The 22,595-nt window shown below is 40.6% G+C and overlaps 1 protein-coding gene across 4 annotated transcripts in view; it reads left to right on the top strand.

The window, feature by feature from the left end:
• The window catches only part of DACH2 (dachshund family transcription factor 2), a 249,801-nt gene extending 228,127 nt beyond the window's left edge, over positions 1-21,674 (top strand). The window contains exons 8-12 of one of the 4 annotated variants that reach the window (XM_069015047.1): positions 7,273-7,415; positions 7,949-8,096; positions 9,458-9,601; positions 12,631-12,696; positions 20,738-21,674. In XM_069015047.1, the coding sequence (XP_068871148.1) occupies positions 7,273-7,415; positions 7,949-8,096; positions 9,458-9,601; positions 12,631-12,696; positions 20,738-20,775 (539 nt within the window). In that variant the 3' untranslated portion in view covers positions 20,776-21,674. Of the gene's footprint in view, positions 1-7,269; positions 7,416-7,948; positions 8,097-9,457; positions 9,602-12,630; positions 12,697-20,737 lie in introns of all 4 variants that reach the window. The other 3 variants (XM_069015048.1, XM_069015046.1, XM_069015049.1) reach the window with 3 other exon arrangements.
• Positions 21,675-22,595: the final 921 nt, after the last annotated feature.

Here is a 22,595-nt window from a genome sequence, read left to right as displayed (position 1 = left end):
CAAGAATAATTATCCAGGAATATCCAGGAAATGGAGTATTCCTTCTGTTTCAAACATTTGAAAGGCTTAACTGCCAGTTATATGTGTACTTGAAGAAATTGAACTCACTAGTAATAATATTGATATTAGTTTGATACTATTTTAAAATATATTAAGAGGTTAAGTATCTTGTGTGTCATAATTGCTGTGTTAGCATAAATCAATACATAACTGTAATCTCTTTGTGGTGTTGGCTGTATATGATCCTACAAGATTATCCTGCTTCCTGCATAGCTTTGTTTTCCTGTTTCTTGGTATGATTTCTCTTGGTGACAGTCACTGGAATCTGTCCCAAAGGGAGAGATTTTGTATTAAGGACCTAATGCAGCTTTGCAAACTGATTCCTGATCAGATATTCCAGCAGAACTGCTAAAGCAATTCCTCTCTTCCCCTTGCCTTCTTGATTTCTTCCTCCTGTTGTCCTATTTATATATTTTTTTTCATTGTGGAAATGATTTAGACTACAGTTATTACATTAATTATCCAAACTGACATTTTTGCAGTGTGTGAAAGGACAGGGTGGTATGTAAAATAGATGCACTAAGAACACCTACAGTATGACAACAAGTAGCAGGGTAATTGCTGAAAATGAAGTCTTTTCTGCTATCCCTTCTCTTCAACATCTGTTGTTCCATATGGAGTCATAAATATTTGCAACAAAATAGTTGAAGAAATAATCTCAACATTAATAGGGAAAAGCTGAATCCGCGAAGAAAATTGAAGAATCTTTTTTTTTTCTTGGCAAGTTTCTCCTACCCATCCTCATCTGACACTTTAAAATCTCAGTGGAGGAATAGTCAGACTACAGTGATGCTTAAAAATCACCATGAAAAAAACCTTTGTGAATGTTAATAGGAGAGATAGCTGAGAAAAATTTTATAACCTGATAATGACCATAGGAGGATTTTGTTTATTTTGTTTCATTTTTCCCCTCTCTTCCATGCCACAGTAATTTTGATACTAACCTTTTATTGAACAGTTCACATTTTCCCTTCTCTCTGTTGTCAGTAGAAATAATCCTCCTCATCGTGCCTGAGGAGTGACAAGGTACTGTTATTGCCTGAACACAAAGTTACTTCAAATTGCCATATGGAAGATGCAGATCAATAGTATTTAAGCTTCTCTCTAGATTAAGAAGCAGCTTGAAGCACAGAACAACTTAAAATATTTTGGAATCGAAATTACCAAAACCTGACTGAGGAGCAGCTCGTAGGAGAAAGCAGGGATAATAATAACACGGACAAACTACAAATTGTAAATAATTCTGAATATAAAAAACAGCCTTTTGAAGGCTCTTTATATATTTATTAGGAGCCTTAGTGGGAGTACTTGGGCTTCTCCTTAATAAACAGAATTTAGCCAGGTGACATCAGCTGTATTTGTTTTTCTTGATCTGTATATTTTCTTAATACTGAACTTTAGACTGAAGTTACATGCAGTGAAACTCTCTAGTTCTGATGTTGAGCCAGTGAATTGCTGCACTTTTTAATTTCATTTTTTATTATTATTGCAAACCAAGTATCTCATCTAACTCAGGTCTTTGTTTTTAAGGCTTGAATTAATGAAATATTTTCAGGTGTTTTTACTGCCAGTGGCATGTGAACATCAGAGTATATTGTAAATATGTTGAAGTTATAAATAGATATAATTTTCTGTGTTATTAATGAGAGTACACTGATGAAAATGTCAAAGCTGTATAATCATGCACCTCTTGATAAAGAGTGCACAGATAAAGGCAGTTTGTAAACTGTAATTTCAACCTTTTCTAGCGAAATCTTCATTTCTCTGCTTTTTGCTGCCTCCTCGTATTCAAACCCCAAGTGGCAGCTCTGTGATGTCCTTTGGGAGGACTCACCCTCATCATTCCTGAGAGCAGGAATGGTGTGTTCAGTGGGATCAGGGCAGTGCCCATCACCTGTGCTGGCACTGCTGGGGCACCTCCAGTGCTGGGGACAGCTCTGGGACCCTCACGACAAGAAGGACATTGAGGGGCTGGAGCGTGTCCAGGGAAGGGAACGGAGCTGGGGCTGGAGCACCAGAAGAGGCTGAGGGAGCTGGGAAAGGGGCTCAGCCTGGAGCAAAGGAGGCTCAGGGGGGACCTTGTGGCTCTGCACAAGTACCTGACAGGAGGGGGCAGCCGGGGGGGTCGGGCTCTGCTCCCAGGGAACAGGGACAGGAGAGAGGGAACGGCCTTGAGCTGTGCCAGGGGAGGTTCAGGTTGGCTAGTGGAAAAATTCCTTCATGGAAAGGGCTGTCCAGTCCTGTCACAGCTGCCCAGGGCAGTGGTGAAGTCCTCATCCCTGGAGGGATTCAAAAGCCATGTGCGTGTGGCACCTGGGGACACGGTCAGTGTGGCCCTGGCAGTGCAGGGGGAGCAGCTGGACTCCATGATGGTCCAGCTCTTTCCCAACCTCAACAATTCCATGACTCTATGGCCTGCATTTTCCTGCTGTGTTGTAAACAGTGAAAAAGTTTTATTACACACTTGTTCAGGACAAAATCGAGTGATTTCAGAGCACACAGGTGAGAACCTGCTTGGACACAGATAAGTGGAGCCTAGTTGATGGTACTGTTCTCTGGTTGTTTCTAGAAGCTTTTAAGGCAGTGTGGAAATGCAGGAAATGTATCTATAATTGTTAGATAGTGTTCTCAAAGTGAAATTTTCTCATGGCAAAGCTCCGTAGTGAACAATGCTTGTATCAGTCACCGGAAAACAAAATGAAATCTGATTTAAAGGTACTGCACTGGATTAATCAGCTACTCCTCAATTGCATTCATTGACCCTGTTCATTCAGGGGCTGTAATTAAGAAAAACAGCAGTGACTTTAAATCTGGCACCTGAATCACAAGGTTAAAGCAGTAAATTTCAAAGTCTGATTGGTGCCTGGTTTACAGGAGGCATCTCTTTTCTCACTGATGATCAGGAGTCTCAGCTCCTGGCAGAGCAATAGTGAGTGAGGGGAAAAAAAGGCAGAGGGTTACGGAGGATTTTGGAATTTATTAAGACATGGAAGGCAGGTAACCCTGTCATTGTAGAATTAGAAACACAAGATATTTGAAATAAATAATGCTTCAGATTACAGGTTTTCATACTTACTTTGCTGTAAAAGAAAAAAACCAACCTCATTTTTAGTTAAGCAATACAGAAGTTGCCAAGATTTAAAATTATAATAAGAAGTCTCATTTTTTCAGAAAACTGATTTTGCAGTCAAAAATTAGAATTTTGGCCCTAATTCTGTAAAATACCCACATTTGGACACCACCTACCCCTCCTGTGAAGTAGATGTAGAGCTGGAAGTCAGGGATCCTCTTGCCACTATGAAGATACATCAGTTTGGATGATTCTGTCAGATCTTTGGGCAAATGATGCTATTTCAAATACGAATTTTACTTTCAGGGATGAGTCACACAGACAACCCAGCTGATGTTGCAGATCCTCTGCTTTATTTTATTAAAAGTCAAAGGTCCATTAGAGTATCCAGCCTGTTCTGTAACTATGGGTCATTAAATGTAATCCCCATCACTCAGGTATGAAACTCAAAGAATTATAATTGTAATAAACCACTTTAGTCCTTGGGTTTCTGAATTTTATGCCACAGGCAGGGGAAAGGAGTGATCCAGCTACCATCTGTGTCCAAAACCATCTTCTTATCCCTGGCTGAAGGGTTTCTCAGATCAAATGTCTTGGTTAGTAACTAACAGGTTAATAACTGTAAATTCTGCATAAATTGTTTCTCTCTCCTCCATATGCCACGTATTTATTTAATGCATGAGTTACGTTCTATGAGCAGTTGGAGGTGAACAGTGCTCATACAGCTCCAGGTAGATAAAGTTTTTAAGGACATGGGAAGAAATAACTTGGTGGTCTAACCAGTGTAAATTGTACCTTTAATTTTTCTCCCTTGTTTTGAGAGGGAATGTGGTGTGTCAAGTGGATCAGGGATGTGACTGATGGGTTTAAAAACATGCCTTCTGAAAGAAAATAAACCAGCTGGCAAATAAAAGTGCCTGTTGGTTTGGGCCATGCAGGGAGCAATTCACATCCCCCTGTTCCCAGCGCTGTGTTCAGTCTGGAGGTTGATGCTTCATTTGCCAATCCCTGTTCCTGCAATTTAGGCAGAAGACAGAAGATGAAATACTTAAGCATATTGAATTAAGAGCAAGAAACTTCCTAACAGATTTCTGTGTGCTTTCCCAGGATGATACTCCATTCACTGTTAGTGTTTACTGTGTATTTCTTTGCTCTGCAATATAATTCTTGCTTTCATCTATTCATCTGGATGTCAGCTAGAAATTAAAATAAAAAGACTGCACTCTAAATGGATTCCTGAATGCTTTTATAAAGCATGGCAGGTTTAACAAACAGGCTCGATAAAAGTAGTTCCCACTTTGCTTCAATAATCAGAAAGGTTGTTTGTGTCCTTGCTCAGACTGGAGCTGTCTTGGCTTTATTTCTTGCTTATTCTGTTGTATTGTATATGTGAGTGCAGCTTTTAGCATTTATATTTTTAGTGGTGTTTAAAATCAAAATCCTTAAATCAACATTATTTTTTTTCCATTAAAGAGATGCATTTGCCATAGTCCACAAGAAATGCTTCCAGCACATGCCATTTTTAATTGCTTTACCAATTATGATTCCTCAAGTCTAGCTAATAAATTTCTGCCCAACTGTGCACTTACTCAGAGTATGGGCAAGATGTGGACACCGTTCAGATGTGAACACCTATTACAAGATTGAAATAGATTTCTAATGCATTTATCATTCATCTTTGCAGAGTGTGATTTCAATCAGAAAAAAAAATGATGAATGGTTTGACAGTTTCCACCCATATACGCTAAAACATAATATGCTGCTTCTAGTTTCAGCTATTACAGACTTTAACATGCAATGTGACCTTGGTCTGCAAAGCATGTTTGGTTAGCACAAAAACTTAATCATAAGAAGTCATAAGTAGAATCCTTCTTCTTTACTGCCCTTTTTCTGGGACTTGGAAATTTATTGCTTCTGGGACAGGTAGGATATGAACAATGGGCCAAATAGAGTCCAGGGTTATCTCATCTGTGTGAAAACTGCTGCTGAAAATCGATGTGACCTCTGCTACACTGTCATCCCAATTCCCACCCTCTGTGTCCTATTTGTCTTTTGGTAGAAGCTTAGATCTGTGTGCTGTCTCTATGTGTCTCTCTTGGGCCAGATTATCAAAATGAATCATTGCCTGCATACCTCTTATATTTCTATTTATTTTCCTGGTGTTGACTAGGTCTGATGAAATACGATTCTTTTTGCATTTGATCCTCACTGCAGCAAGCAGCACCTAATTTAGCTGTGTCTATCTCTTTAAAGAAGAGTAATACTATTTTGAAACTTCAATCTGCTGTACAGTAGCATTACAAACCATAGACCATGCAACCTGTCTTCACAGTCAATAGTAATTTTCCTTTCGGCCAATTTAATGTTATTACTTTCATCTCCAAATAGCAGAGATTTCTAGAGGTGTTAGAGCAGCTCCAGTTTTGTTATGCATACTTCATGTATTGCTTTCTTCTTCAAATGCCACTTCTGTTTAGTCTTTTGTGACTCTGTGGCTTAGCTGTTATTTCTGTGCAGCATCATGTGTGACAACTAATCAGGTTATTTTAAAAACTCTGCCGCTGATATATTTAAATATGAGAAATTGTGTGTCTGAATCAGCACAAACTTCGTGGTCTGAGTTTGTTACCCAAGCTGGGATTTTTTAAATGGATCACTTAAATTCCATCTAAGATGCTGGCTCTGAGGACGTGTAGAGGTTACTGGCTTTTGTTATTAGTCCTGAAAAATCATTAGGAAGATGCTCCATTTAATGAACTCACAGAGCAAAGACAAAATACTCCCAAACCAGAGATTTCAAAGAATACTTGAAAGCTGCTAATGCTCCTGGTTTGTTGTTTGGTGGATGTTTCAGACACATGGCAAGAAGTGCAGCTCGATGGAGGCTTCTGGAGTGTGTTACACCAGAAAATAGTGCTGCTGTGGAGACACCCTGGGTTAATTAGTTGTCAGATTATTTTTAAGTTGTTTATTCCTTAAAAACAGGAGTGGGAGAAGGAGACCTTTTGAATATGGTGTGGTCTAATTGTAAATCCAGGCTTTAATATGACCAAGGCACTTGACAGATGAAACTCTGGGGTCTGGCTGTGCAGCTTCCCTGAGCGAGCACTGGCATCAGGAGCTCATGGCCAAGGCAGGGATCACAGGCTTCACTAAAAGGGAGATACTCCCATTCTGCAAGTGCAGGATCATTATATATATATGTATACATATATATATATATATATATAGACTGGATTTTCATGAAATATTGCACAGAAGTATTTTTTTAGCATTTCAGGGTAAAAGAAATGTACCGAATTTGGCTTTAGAGACAGCTAGATTTTAATTGTGTAGTTTTCAGCAATTAAAATGAATACGTGGGAAGAAGTACTCACAGGGATCTGAGAGAAGGAGATACATCTACTGTCCTAAAAGATGCTTAAATTATTCTATTCAAAAATGGGAGTTCATTTGTGATAGTACTGATTCCTCACCAAATTGAAGGGATTCTTGAAAAAACCAGTTACTAACATTGTTCCTTTCTGGGTACACATTTCTGCTGTCTGTGCACAGCTTGATCTATAACCACACAATGTATTTGAAAGAAGGAGTGAAGGGGCAGCTGCCAGGCCCCAGTTTGCTCTCTGCAGGGGATGCTCCAGTTCCGTGCAGTGCTGGCAGAGCCGGGAGGGGATGGATGGCTCAGTGGAGATTATTTACTGCTGAGCACGGGAAGGGGAAAGGTAAAGGAGTAAAGAGATGGGATACATTCCTTGATTAGAATTTTGCCAAGGTTATAGCAACAAAAAGCACACATCACAGAATGGCAAACATGATAGAGTGAAGACAGGTCATTCAGGTTTAATGAACTGCGTAATACTGTTATAATTCTGTAGTATAATTCTGTAGAATTTGAAGTATAATAGTCTGTACTCCATTACAGCTGTGTTATAGTCTCAGGGTATTGATTATTGTTCTGTACTATTTTGCAAACTTACCTTGGCAACAGTCCCAGCTGCCCAAAGACTGAAACAATGTTGATTTTACTAACTCATTTGTATTTTGACTTCCAGATAAACAAAATGCTAGTTTCTAGAAATTACAATCACCTATATTTCCAATGCTTTCTGATGTCGCTTTTAAACCTATCTTTACAGAAGAGGTCCAAATTGCCATTCCAATAATGAAACCAACCTTAGATAAAGTCCAACTGGCTGGACAGGCCTTGCCTCCTGGATTTCCGGCGCCATTTCTTTTTGCTGATGGTCTTTCATCAGTAGAAACACTATTAACCAACATTCAGGTAAATTCTTCTCTACAGGGCCAGGTTATGTCATGATAGATAACATGTTTCTTTTTCACTCTTAAAAAAGTTTCAGAAGCTATTTTGTATCTGCAGTTTCTCATCTCTTTTATTTAATGTCATGCTTAGGTTTCCTCTCTCTCTGGTCTTAGCAGTCCTGAAAGGGTTTCATACATTGTATATTTGACTTAATAATTGGCAATAGTGGTCATATTGAAATGCACCATTCTGATTATTGCTGCAGTGTTTCTCTCTGCAGTTCCTGAGGTCAGCAGAGACATGGCACTGTGTGTGTAACAAACCACAGCAGCAGGATGAATTAGCCAAAGCTGTACTGAATCATCCCATGCCACAAAATTCCTCATTTTCCTACAACATTGGCTACTTCCAATGCCCAGTTGTGCTCCAGGTCTGTAGGTTCCTGCTTCTAATCTTTCTGTTTTCCTAGAGGGTCTAAAAGAAACAAATGGATGAATTTTGCCACTTCTGAAAGAGAATGGTGTTTTCAGATCTTGCATTTATGTGTGTTTTAGGGCCTGCTGAAAGTGGCTGTGGACAATGCAAGAGTCCAGGAAAAGCAGATACAGCAGGAAAAGAAAGAGCTAAAGATGGAGCTTTGTAGAGAGCGAGAACTACGAGAGAGCTTGGAAAGGCAACTCACAGCTGAGCTGCAAAGCAGAGGTGAGTGAATGAAAAATGGAGTTTAGGTATCTATTAAATGTGTAACCCTTTGGCATTTCCAGCTGGAGCTGCCGAGGACTCAGGGTTAGCTGACATCCATACTCCAGTGTAGTGCAGCAGTGGAGCAGCACTGGTAATGAAAGATGTAAATTTCACAAAACCAGAACGAAGCACACGTTTCTATAAGCAGAACAGTGGCTGAAGGATTATTACCTGGAGGGCAACTGGCCCCAGAGAGTTTTGGCAGGTTCTGAGGAGGGAAGCTGGTACAGTTCCATGGCTTACAGGTGTACTAGCACCACTGTGCCCAGGTATTCCCAGCCTGATTTCTTCATTTGACAGCTTTAATTTCTTTTTGTTTCTGCTGTTACCCTCCAAGCATTGAGAATCTGTCTTACTGTGAGAAAGATATGGCTGTAATCTGGGTATTTTGGTGATTTTTGTCATTACTTCTCTAGCCCTCATTTCTGCAGCTTCAGTGCTGCTCAGTTTGTCTTGTGAAGAACTTCAGCCCAACAAAATAGAGCTGTGAGAAATTGTCTGCCCAAGTGCAAGATCTGAAGCAGATAACGCTATATATTTTTTAGCATCAGGAGATGGAGGTACAGTAGCGCACCCCAAATGGGTCATTCTGAGACAAAACCATGACTGGTTAGAAGCTTTTGATAGTAATAGGCAATTAAATTGGTAAATCTGAATTTCTCGCTGTGCCATTCCAAAGGAGACAGTATTCTTTTTAAAATTCAGATCTGCATCTGAAGGAAAGGAACAGCACTTCATGTGCCAAAAGCTACTTCTAGATTACATCCGTGAAATCAGGAAGATAAAGCTAGATAAGACCAAAAGTGTAGGTGCCAAGTCCTATCTTCCTGTGCTTTTCGAATGGAAATTGGGTGTGTGGAACTGTCTGGAGTGCCAGGTCTCGCTGGGGGCACCAAAGGGCGCTTCTCAGTCGAGTTGTGAAGGGTCAGTAAATACTATTTGCAGCTGTTAAATTGCAGTGGGTGTCCAGAAATGTTGCATCACCCAAGTGTGGTGGGACTGTATATTTCTGTAAAACAAAACTTTAGCTCCCTGTAGGACAGCCTGCTCTGCCCCTCCTGAGTCCCACTTAAGTCACCAGAAACCTCAGATCATTCACAGATTTGATTGCTCCTGACTTGAAAGAGAATTTCACCAATAAGCAGCATCCTCTGAATTGTTTGGCTTTCAGGTCATCACCACATGCACATCTTTACTGTTACAGGGGTCTCGAGCTAGAACTGCACCTTTGAATATCAAACATAAACTAATTTTTTGCTGCCTCCATCATCTATTAATTGTGCCCTAACAGCCATTCTTACATTGTATTTACATTTCAGCCACAATTCAGAAACGCTTGAAGAAAGAGAAGAAGGCAAAGAGAAAATTGCAGGAAGCTTTGGAATTTGAATCCAAGAGAAGAGAACAAGTGGAACAGGCGCTTAAACAGGCCACATCAGGTGACGGTCTCAGGATGTTAAATGGTAATGTCTTAGTTGGCCTTTCACAGTCAGCTTAAAATGATGTTGATTGAGTGAGGAAAAAAAAAAATCAGATGATGCACAGAGCAAATTTCAGAATAAACCCCCACAATTCTTTCCTGAAATAATGAAAAATCTATTTCAGGCCATGTGCTCTGGGTCGTGAATTAAAAAAATAAAGAAGTCTGCAACTAGAGAAGCAGACAGAGCAGCTTACACAGAGATGACAAGAAATGCTGAATATATTACAGAGAAATCTGTTACAGTGCCAGCTAAGACAATGTGAAATTTGGTTCCTATAAGGTTCTCTGAACTCTTCTCTCCCAGCAGATTCATTTTTAGAACTGCTGAGCTTCACGTTAAAAGCCGTTTGGCTGAAGTTTGCTCAGCCTCAGGACCTATTAAGTTTGTTAAATATGTATCAGCTTTCAGAGCTGACTGGGTTTTGAACACTTCCCAAATACTCTTGTGAAACAAAAGCAAATCAGTTCATCTCCTGAACAGTGATTAAGTTCTGGCTACTGGGAGAATTTGCCTTTTGAGCTTAAGATGGTTCTGACCAAAGTTTAGAGCTTTGGTTTGAATCTTCAAGACTGAACCTAGTTGAGATCTTATTAATTTCAGGTTCTGCAGCTCAGGTTTAGTCTGGGCATCCGTACCTGAAGTCTCTGCAGAGGCTCAGGAGCCAGAGTGACACTCAGTCTCTGCTGCGTTCTGGTGTCCTGTGGTGTGTTAATTTGTGCTGCCTGCTTTGGGCACTGCTAGAGACTGCAGAGTGCAAAAACTGCCTGACTGCTGAGCAAAAATAATGAATTTGGCTTGTGTGGAGTTCTCAGCTGTGAGAGCTGCCCAGACTGTTCCCTAAAGCCAGGGCAAGGCTGTGTGTGTGAGCTGCCACCACAGTGCTCTGCAGGGGACTGTGAGCCGTGATTTATCAGGGCACCCAAGGGATATAAACCCTGTGAGGACGAGAGCAGCATCTTTCAGAAGCATCCTCTCATCTGCTGGTTTATAGCCCTGCAGAGCCCTGGAAGCAGGGACTGGCTGGCATCCTTGGAGCACTGGCAGTGGCCAGGGGGGATTCAGATGTGGATTTGCAGCCGCAGTCTCACCATGATGGGGGACAGTGACCAGGGGAGAGTGGGCGGCCAGAGCCAGCAAAAACCTTCTCTACCATGTCCACTGGATCAGACAAATGCCCAGACTGGATCCCATGAACAGAACCAGCACCTTGAGATGAATGTCAGAAAAAACCTAAAATCCTCATGTGCTGTAAGGTCACTCTCCTGGGTGCTGCTACTGCAGGGAAGCACCTGCTGCTCACACACCAGCCAGGAGCACCCAGCAGTTCTGGAAGCCACAAATTCAGGGATACCAACGTGCCAACAGTGTGATTAACACACCTTTACATCTGCTAGTGTGGGCCTGGCTGCAGCAGTTTGATTTGCAGGCACACTCAGGTAGTCATATATATGTTAGTGCCTGCAAGAAGCTGATATTTACATGCTAATCTGATTGCACATGCAAATCAGGTAGCTCATTAGCATCTTAATCCACAATTTAATTGCAGGTACAATTTTATGACAACAAAATGTGAAGGGCTATTCTGAGTATTTTTAATTTAACTCTGACAGTCTGTCTCATTTAACAGATGCTGTTATTAGTTACAGATGACTTTGTCATTTTTGGTATATACAACACGTACTCTGAAGGGTTTGAAAAGAAAGAACCTTTTCAGATTGATAGGTCAGTGCCCTGCACTTGCCTTCAGAACAGGAATCTGAGTAAGGGAAACCCTGCAGAATAGCAGTCACTTGTAATTTTATAAGTAAAAAATCGTATCTGTGAAAATACTGCTTTTTTTGGATCATATATACATTTATAGAGCTGTATATGCACACATGACATATATTTCATTTACACATTTATTGCTGAGCTATTGCTCTCCTGTAAGGACTGTACTTTGCAGCGTTGCCCTGCTTTCACACAGAGCTCCGTTACTGCAGGGTCACCAGCAAAGCATCACCTCTGTGACAGATCCTGACACTCCAGCTGAAGGGATCTGTGAAAGCAACAGTGCAATTATTCTCTATTTGAGAAAGTCCAGAACAGGCATATTGCACAGAAAAACTCCCAAACTCTGCACACAGCTCTCTTTCAGGTGTGGGTTTTTCCTTCCTGCAATTCCTAAGTGCTGTATGATAAGGGAAGCAGATGTTTCTTCAGGATTTGAGGTGCCATGGATTCAAATCACATCCCCTTCATGCTAATCCTTGTTGGCACAAGGTGGATCATGGCATCTGTTATCGTAACACCCTGGGGTGTTGGAGCCCCCGCCCCCACCCCAAGGACTGTGCAGACAGAGGTATCACCAACATGAAATTAAATAGGTCCAAAGTGAGTGTCATGAGACTTCTTCTCAACTTAAAAAAAAAAAAAAGAGCACAGTCCTCTTTGGAAAGCTCTTCTCAGAGATCTGGAAATATTTCACATAATATGACAGCTGTAATTTTGGTTTGGGTGGTAACACATGCTCACACATCCCGAGCTGAGGTTTGAAATGCAATTTGCACAGTTCTTATCTGTAACATGCACTCACACAAACTGATACACACACCCCAAAACTGTTGCCTGGCACTGGCTGTATTCTTCAACTCTGTAATTTGGAGGTATTTGGCTATATACAAGAGTCAATGTAGTTGAATATTATCGCAGTTTAATTTTGACTTTTATTTTTCATGTGTCAGATGCCCTCATTTTCCAAGAGGATTTTGCAGACATTATTAGCACGTGTTGGTTATTATCTGATCGTCAGACAAATGTGAAGCACGTTAAAAATAATTCACTGTGAGACCAGTAATGTTTGCACATTTTGGAAACAATTTACTACTGAAAATTCTATGAGGACCAAATGTTTTATGCAGGACCATGTTAACTTGGAGAGCACCCTAGTTTGCTATAAATATTTTTCTAAAGATGCCTGAGAGAGGGGCAAAGGGGAATGCATTAATCTTCAGTCTCCCATCTTTCAGATGCTGGAATCCCAGACATGGAAATAGAACACAACGGAACCCAACATGACAGTGCAGCAATGCAAGGTGCAGTATGTACCACAGCTTCTCACCTGTGTGCTTGTCATTAAAAATAAGTGAAATGCAGAGTCAGTTTTTTATCTGTTTTCCTGCTTTAAGATAAATGTAAATTACAGAACTTCAGTTGGTTTTGCTGTTTGATGTAGAAAACCTTTGTAAGAACCGTACTTTACAAGATCAGAAATTAACTTTGTTTAAGTAGATGTGGTATTTATCTGCAGTGATATTTAGAGGTGATATTTGTATTAAAACTGATATTTATCTACCAAGATAACACCCTTAGTTCAAAAGGGATTTTACATGTGATTTATCTTTGTGAAATGTTTTACCTCTGGTCCTTACCTACCTGTTAAGATCGCAGGTGTTTTCAAAAAATACATGAACCATAAGTGAAAAAGAAAAGCCTTGTTCACATTAGGGGCATCTATCTGGTGCTGCTTTTCCCTCACTGTTCAGTGGCTGTGTGTGAGTGCAGCACCTCCAGGTGTGGTCTGAGTGCTTCCCAAAGAGCAGTGGGTGAGTTCTGGCTGCAGGTCTGAGACATGAGGAGTTGTGAAATCCTTCTTTGGGGGAGCCGAGACAGGGAGCCCCAAGGGATATTCCCATGCCCCTTGGAAGCCTCTTCAAGCCACACAGAAACTCCACAGTCACCTGTGATAAAATTTGGTCTGAACAATTTGAACATTGAAATTCTCTGATTTTGGTGAAAGTCCACCTTGTAGAGTTTTCTCCCTTCAGTCCTGTGCCATGTTCATTCCAGACCCTTTAGTTCTGTGCTGGCTGCTGTGGCAGCCTGGAGACAGCTGCCTCTTCCATAGAATTGCTGCTTCTTAGGGCAATTCCACCCTTTCTGTTCCATCATTTAATGGTAATGTGCAAAAAATCCCCTGTGCTGAGGAACTAAAGGCAGTTTGTGCAGACAGGAGAAGGGCTGCAGTGCACTTAGAGACACAAACCTCACTTGAGCATTTCTCTTCAGCTGGGGAAGGTTTGACTTGCATACCTCTGGTATGCATCTGTCGTCCATCTGTCATCCTTACAGGAAAGCTTTCAAATATTTCTGCTGCTGTCTCTTCTTGTGATTTTAGGTTCATATACTCTGTATTACAGAGCAGGAGAATCACAGCTTTATTGTAATGCAGATAGATACATCTGACATATGTGTGTGTATATATATGTGCACATCTGATTAGAGCTGTGCTCTAAATATTGCAGTTGGAAAATCACTGCTGCCAGAAATAGTCAAAATATTGCATGAGCACTTGGGACACATGTATTTAAATTCAACAAGTGAAATGTTTCTAACATTTGTGATCTGTTCATGGTATCTGCTGAGAGGAGTGTTCAATGCTCTTCCAAACAACTCTGCGAGTCAGAGGTGCATCTGGGCAGACTCTAGTATAAAGAAAAGAAAGGAAATTTCAGTTTTCAGTTGAAGAAAAACCATTACACTTGGCTGAAATGTGTCTTTACATCAAAAATGATTACAAATACTGTGAGGAAAGTGATGCACAGCCACTTCAACAACTGTTTACTCCTGGAAGGAATCAAGAGAACTTTCTTACGTCACCTGTAGTTTATTAATACACAGTAAAACCTTGTGATTTTACCATTTTTATTTCAGGTTGCGTTTTTTTGGGGTTTTTTTCTTTTAATCTGATCTCAACTACATCATCCCTTCAGCTGAGAGACGTTTTGGCTCAGGAAGGTTTTGTTCGGGTCGAAAGCGTGGCCACAGGGAGAGCTGGATATTCCCTGTGTTCAGTGTCCCTGGGCTTGGTGAGAACAGGACATGGCCTGAGCAGCAGGAGCTGCAGCCCTGTCCCTGTTCCTCCACGGCAAAGCCATTCCCTTCCCTTTCTGCCCCGCTGGCTCTGACCTCCCTGGCCTGGTAATCCTGCTTGTAGGGAGACGTGAGGAGCTGAGCCACTTGGTCACTAAACACTCTCAGCTGATAAAAAGCTTTCTGGAGAGCTCTCCATGGAGCTTGTTTAGATTTCAAAGTGTTCCTGTTCTGTAGCACCATCTCTTTCATTTTTATTTATGCTGATACTGTAATAACTTTTTATTCTCTTTCCCTTTGATTACCATTCGTGTTCCTGACAGCTCCTATTGCTGCTGCAGCTCTAACAATTGGAGCACACTCCCTCACTGCCCCTGTCATTTGCTGCCTTTGTTTTTCGGGCCCTGGGAGGAGGAAGGGGCAAAACACATGTCCCTAATACAAAGCTGTTTCCAAGCTTCCAAAATCTCTTTCTATTGCTCAGAAAAAAAGCTTTAGCATCAATGCAGAGCTTTCTTTTTCTGTTGTCAATAGCTCTGCTGGACAGAAATCTATCATTCACACAGTGCTTTTCCTTTGAAATTCAATTAGTTCCACTGCCAGTATCTCCTTAAGACGGTTTAAAGGAAAATTACAGAACTACTGCACAGCCACCTTTCACAGTGATTAAGTCATATCATATTTTATGCTCATTTCTTAAAATGATTTTATTAACACAAGCTGTTCATGTACTGCGTTTCTGATCTGCATTATAAATCTTTTCCATTTAGTTGACTCATTTTCCCTCTGCTTTTTGTATTAATTGAACAGAAATTTCATGCAGACAAGACTTACAACTTTTTTGAACTTTACAGTCTTAATGCCTCCATCCTCCATATCCCAGATCTAATTCAGAGCTGGAGCTGGGAGGTTTTTAGCTGGCAGAATACATCAGTGGTAGCTGCAGTGGAGCAGAGTAGGGGATGAGCACACAGACACCCTCCTGCTCCTCCTTGCACTGCTCACTCCTGGGCCAGCACCACAGTGCATCAACCATTTTATCAGCCAATCTCCCTTCCACATAAAATAAACATACTGGGTGTCATTAAGTGCACCTTCAGATCAATGATTTTTGCAAATGACATTCAAGTACCATTCGAGTAGTGCATTTTTGCTGATAAAAGCAAATTAAATTAGCACAACTACAAGTGTGCTGATAAAAACTAAAACCGAACAGCAGCACCATTAGCTAACAAAGTAATATTTTCTCTTTACTGCTTTCTGCCATTTAGTTATTATCCTATTGGAAATCTAATTATAATCCTTTTACTCCCTAGTCAAACTTCACAGTTTTTGCAAGCTTAGCACTGACAAGTGATTTCATTACATTTGATTGCCCGCGCCCAGATTGACTTAACTTCACTCCGAGACCTAAAAGCCCTCTCAGTTTCTCAGATTCCCTGTTTGCACATTACAGCAACAGCTCCTTTAATTAATTAGCATGAACAGCAGTAACATGAACTGCTGAACAGAAAATAACATCATTTTATGATCGCAGGGAGACTTCTCCTTTCGCATGTTTATACCTTAGTTAACTTTTGTATTACAATATTTCATTGTTAGGGGATATTGGAACAATCAGCAAAGCAATGTTAGCTTAAAATCTTAAAAAGTAGGTGTTACAGTAATACTTGATAACAACAATTCACGAAAAAATAAAATACTCTGAATTTTAGGATGGAGGCAGCAGCATAGGCAGGCAGGCCAATGGGCTTCCCTGTGCCTGCAACAGGAGGGTCACCCAGGGCTGCTGCTGCTGCTTTTGTTTGTGACATAACCTGGCAGAGATTTGGCACAAAGACTCTCAAGTTACCGTGGATAACGTTTTATATTTATCTGTTTGTCAAAGATGAAGGACTGTTGAAGTTTGGAATGTATTTTGGGTTTGATCATTTAGAAAACTGGGCTTTAGTTTATTAATAGTCTGATCTAACCAGTGAGTTTTCAAATCAAACCTGCTGTATCTGTGTCTTAGGCCTGTTTTCTTCATCCTGCCCAAGCTTTGTTCTCTCCCTCGTGCATGTCCTCCTCTGGAGGCTGTGAATTATTAAACCCCTGGTAGTTAGCTCATGCTGTGTCATTGCAGAGTCTCTAGAAAAGCTCTTCTAAAGCTCCCAGCGGTTCCCAGATGTGACTCCGTGCCCACACTGGCCACGTGCAGCTGAGAGCTGCCCCATCAGCTGCTCACCAGGAACGGGGCCTTACAGTGACTGAATTGAAATCCTGGGTTTAGTACAAGTTTTTTTAGCTCTGCTAACATGGATGAGGAAATATTTGACAAGGTTGACTCAGCAGCCAAAGTGGGGAAGAAACTCTAACCCAGCTCTCTGTGAGTGAGCAGCCCTGGAGGGTCAGGCACCACGGTCCTGAGGGAAGGAGAGGTTTTGGTACCAATCTCAAGGCATCCCCAGGGGCTCAGCCAGCTTGAGACATCAGAGAGGGCCCCTCTGCAGGGGTGGAGAGATGCCATAGGGAAGTGTGAGGGATTAAAACAAACCAACCTTTGTTGGTTGCTGCTCACAGAACCAGCATTCACTGACCCTGTTCTTCCTGGGTCTAGAGGGAGCCATGCCCTGCTCTTTCACTGCTCAGTTTGAAGGGTATTTGCAGATCAGAGAGGTTTTGCTGGATGACTAATAAGCAGGCAAAGAAGTAATTTTTGCTTGTCATTCAGCTGAATGGTCAGCCCAGGTCCATCTTTTCTTCATGGCAGCAAAGGGATCCTTTGCTGTGTTTTGGTAATTGCTCTGGTCCTTACCCATGATTAGGGGCCTTCCATGCAGGCAATACTCCTGTCTCCCAAGGGCTTTAGGGAAGGAAAGTTTTTCTGAAGGATGTGATCCACAGTAGAAGCAGACTGGTTTTGTCTGATTTTTCCTTTGTACAAAGTAAGACATTGGTTCAAACTAATTAGCCCCAGCTTTGCAAGTTAATTTATTGTTACAGCATTACATTTCCCATGTGTTGCTTCATCCAAAGCTGGGCTTGGCTCTGATCTAACTGAGCTGGTGTTTACCCAGTCTGGGAAGGGTGGAGAGCTCAGCTCCTGTGCAGTTGGACACTTGTGGGGTATCCTGTAGGATTCCTAGATCCGAGCCCTGGAGCAGGAGCTGTGCAGAGGCTCTGAGAGGGCCCAGCCTGGCACAGGGCTGCCCTCGCCTCCCCTGCCCCTGCTCTGGCCACACAGCCAGCTCTCAGCTCCACCTGACCCTATTCCAGCTGCTCTCCCAGCTCCTCCTTCAGCTCAGCTGGCAGAGCAGGATTCCCAGTTTATTATTTCATCCCTGCTGCTCATATTCTCTGCAGCCTGTAGTGCTGGGTTGTATCTTATAAATTACATGGATAATGTACAATTATTGATACAACATATTTATCTATCTTCTCACTATGTAGCAGATCCCAAATTTTTGTTCCTCCAGTGAGTTTCTCCACAGTTCACACTGTCCCTCAGATCCCTGGCAATCCCAAGGTGTATCTGCAGCTGGAGTTTCTTCTCTGCCTGGACTGGGTTTGCACACTAGCATTGCCAGGGCACATTGGGAGGGTACATGTGAAAATTTTGTTTTAAAGTAGTTTTAGGGAAATAAAGCTGAATTCTAAATTTAAACCAGAGCTCTTACAAGCAAAGCCTCACAAAGGATTCAGAAAATTCAAAAAAGAAAGCAAAAAGTTGGTTAATAAATATGCAGATGATGATTATTGCCTTTGGATTTGTCCTTTCTGCACCCATTAAAACCTTGAAAGAAAGAGACAAATGGTAATGCTGTACCTAAAAAGAGTACACGAGCTGCACCTTCCCTGGGCTAACAACTCAGGCAAGAGAACGCCATCCTGAGGGAAAATTCCAGTTATTAACACAGACTCTGGCTCACCAAGAAACTCGGAAATCTTTACGTGTCTTATGCATTGTGAAGGGGAAAAAACCTCCTTTCTAAATGTCTTGCTTATTAAGCCAGTCATGCATTGCTCTGTAGGCTGTAAAGCAGTGTAACATGCACAGGGGGCTCATAAGCATATTTAGTGTTAGGGAATATCATTTATACAGTTTTTATATTGTCAGTATTACCCCTAGAGAATGAGATTAGGCTTTAAACTACTGTAAATCTACGCTTTTGCTCACCTTTGTATAATTTCATTTTTTAATAGAATGAAGCCCACATAAATGAATATTTGATTAAGGGATAAACCTGATAAAAGAATACATTTATTGCACACAGATTTATTCAAATCTTTGCTATATAATACAGTAAAGTGCTATAAAATGGTCTGTAGCTTGCAGTCAGCTGCACTGAGGAGATGGTGAATATTCTCCAGAAAAGATTAATTTGACAACATCACATTGTCTTCCCTGTGTAAGTGGGGGCACAGCTGCTCCCAGCACGTTAATTCCTCAGAGGTGGTTGCTGTGTGACGTGGTTAATGCCATGAAATTCAGTTTATTGCACAGCAACAAAAAAGTATTTTAATTTCTGGAGAATAATTGAGGGTGTTATAAAAAAGGAGATATTTAACTATGCACTTTCTGTTCACTGATCAATGGTGTCTCCTGGGTGGCTGCACTGGGTTTGAGCTGTGGCATTTACTTTTGTCTCTTAGAGGTATTCCAGATACCTCCACTGAACTTTGCTTGAGAAATAAAGGGAATTGGAAGGAAATATGGAAACCTGTTCCAAACTTTAGTCAGCCCACAGTACCCTCAATGTCTTCATCTTACTTTAATTTAAAAAAATAATACTTAAAATTTAATAAGAATATAAAGAACAGCCTCCACTGGGAAGAAGCCATGTGCAGCTTCCTAATGATCATGAGAAAAAGAAACAAAAACCACAAACAAACCCCACAGTGTTCAATCCTTGCATTTCTGCTCACCCCCCCAGGCTTTAGCAATTCCCCACTAGGTTTAAGACAAGCATTTTCAGCAGCCAATGGCCTGAAACTAATTTTAGTCCTTTCTTTGGAGGCTCCCAAACGTTCCTCTGGAGTTTTTACGTCCCTGGCTCTTGTGATCTTTATTTGTGCTTACATCCAAAATACATATTAAATCATGTTGGTTTGGAGAGTCTGAGCCTCCTTAAAACCACGAAACATTCAATTACTAATTAGCTGTTTCCTGTTCCTAATGAAGTGAACATGTCGGATTTGGATTAAAATTCAGCTACTGCTCTCCTCTGTTTATGGTTCCAGATGTTTTTGTTTTATCTAGGAGGTTACTTTGACAGCTACTGCTAAATGATAAATCACTCATATTATAGCTGAAATGCATTTTGAAATTGAAATGTGGCAAACTTGGAGATTGCTCCAAGGATCAGTGTCAGTTTGCAGGTCAATACTTGTTCGTTCCTTAGGAGTGCTCAGTATTGGCATATGTAAAACAGTAATGGGAGAGATGTCAACATTATACAAAATGCTGCTCCATATTATCATTTTGCTATCATCTTCCAGATCAGTACTTGCGGATTTAGCTGGGTGGATTCGTGATTCATTGTATAATGAACAGGAATATGGATTCTTGTTAGCTTCAGTTTCTGTGGGCATTTCAATATTTATTTTTTCTCTGGGCTTAAAGTTGCTTAATGTGAAAAATCACAGTTGATAGGTACTATAACTAGGAATATTTTTATGAAGTGCTTTTCTGCTTCGTTCTCTAAATAAAGAAATAGAATTTTAAGCAAAATGTGGTGGTTTCTGAATGAAAGAACAGTTTTCCAAGAACAGATCCTGATTTACATTTTTTGAAAGCAATGCAGTTTTGGTTTAACACCCTGTTCCCTGGCAGGTTTTGTGCAGTGACAAGGGTGTGTGGTAAAGCTGGTGCCTTGTCCCTGGGTCTGTCCCAGGGAGGCAGCAATCCAACACTGGCTGCCTTTGGGAGAAAAGGAATGTTTGATTTTAAAAAAATGCCTTAAAGAAAGGAAATTTTAATCAGAGTGTTCACAACCTGTCCTGAGCCATTGCTGGCAAACACCAGGGCAAGTGGTGCTGGGTGTTTGTCATTGAGGGCTTGACCAGGTGTTGTCACCCAGTGCCTCCTTTCCCTACACAAAATGTGCCCACGTGCTGGACAGTTCAGTTCATATCAACTCAGTTTATATCACTTGTAGATCTTGTCATTTGAGGAACAAAAAAATCCACAACCAAGTGAAGAAACCACCTAAGTGTCAGTTAATTATGAAATGTTCAACTGTGCAATTGACTTTTTTCTTCTTTTTTTTTTGTTTCCTCCAGAAAACAGAACATACATCAAGCCGACCATCATGTACTGAAGGAACCACCTACTGCTGAAAAATGTATGATGACCACTATTTGAAGACTATATAGTTCCTGAGAAATGTCCCTTCCAACCTTTGATGCCTTCAGTACTGTGTGAGGAACAGGATTTGTAGCATGAAACTTGAAGGACAATTTCAAGCAATTTACTGTTGCTGCATTGAAAACTGCCGTATTAAGAAATCCTGAGACTTTTTACAAGCTTACCATACCAAACCAAGCCTGTCACAACAGATCATTTTTAGGTCCCCGGAGATAGAAAGGAGTTTTAGTATTTTTAAGCACATACATGAATTATTTCCCCTCTCCACCCCGCCCCAAAAAAGAACTTTTTTTTTTTCCTTAGGAGGTGGCTATTACTGAATAGCAATGGCACAATGATTTTAAGCCACAATGGTCCTCACTGGCTGTACATCATACAAGTCCAGTTTATCACTGAAACTGTTCAACATGGAGCTGTTTCGATTGTGTTTATAAATTAAGCTTTGTTTACTGAAGCAGATACTCGATATATATTACGTTTTAAAAAGAAATGTGTGTACATTTTTTAAAAGAACGATGTAAAAATTGTCCTTTCATTAGATGACCAATTCAAAAGTGTGAGCTAAACCCTAATAGCTGACGTAATATGAGGATTATAATTGATGCTTTTTTTTTTAATGCTCAGTTCAGCTTGGCTTTTGGTCTTTTAAGATGGAAAAATGAATATGCAGTAGAGTGTTAGATAATGGAAACTTTTAAGTATGGTTTCTCTGTTGTACCATATTAAGTTAAAGTACACATTCTTTGTTAAAAATGTTCTTGCTAAAAATACAGTATTAAAAAGTTTTTTGTTTGACTTTGGAAATCTTTTAAGATTTTTTTTTTTGGACTGTGAATTCCCATAGTAACTGTACTAATGCAAACCAGTGTTTTGCACTAATTAAAATACTTGAAGAAATGACTTAATAAAGAGGGTGGGTTGGTATTAAACATTTTCCTAATTATTGTTATGTTCCAGATTCTGAGCTTTGCAACTGAAGCATTCCCTTCTCAAAACACGGGACTGAAAGCTGGTTGGAGTCAGGTGGAATTAAGTGATCACCTGTTCCCTCTTTACTTTCATTGCTGGGTCAAAGGCACGGTGCTTATTTACTTACAAGCTCCTGTTGATGTACACATGGTTACACACATGTGCCCTGAATATAAATCACTGTCACTTAAAAACAAAAAAGACCTTTAAATAGATCTACGAGGCATATATTTCCTGTGATGATGTTTACTTCTGTCTGCATCTATGTGTGGAGTGTTCACAATTTCTTCCATTTTTAGCACTGCCTTTTTTTCTCATTAGCAGGCTTTTGTAAACAGGCTCTGTTCTGTGACACAGCAGAATGGAATCACCTGATTTTTTTGTTCATAAAAGAAATGTTTTAGCTTACCCAGTGTCAGTTCAAGGAAACATGTTGCCCTCTGTTCTACAGGTGATCAGGTGACTTACCAGAATATTCTTCCAATGTACAAATTGGGTTTGTTCCATATTATTTTTATAACAGGTGTTCTAATAACTGCATTAATCATGCTGCCGTTGAGCAATCAATCAAAAGTTGAATGATACAAAGAAATAGGAGCATTAGGAATTGAATTCAGAGTCCTCCTGATTCTTAATAAATGCTCATGTGTGAATAAAACATTGGAGCACCAGAACTTAAATTGTACCTTTAGGTATTATATTAATTTTAGTTTCAATTCCAGTGGGATTTTCTGAAGTGAGGGCTGGACTTTATTTCTAAATCTTATTTTTAAAAAGGAATTGAAACAGCCCTTGGGGTGCCAC

The sequence above is a fragment of the Aphelocoma coerulescens genome, chromosome 4A (genome assembly GCF_041296385.1).
Source record: "Aphelocoma coerulescens isolate FSJ_1873_10779 chromosome 4A, UR_Acoe_1.0, whole genome shotgun sequence".
Classification (NCBI taxonomy): Eukaryota; Metazoa; Chordata; class Aves; order Passeriformes; family Corvidae; genus Aphelocoma; species Aphelocoma coerulescens.
The sequence above is the reverse complement of the archived record's forward strand: the minus strand, read 5'-3'. Positions and strand labels throughout refer to the sequence as shown.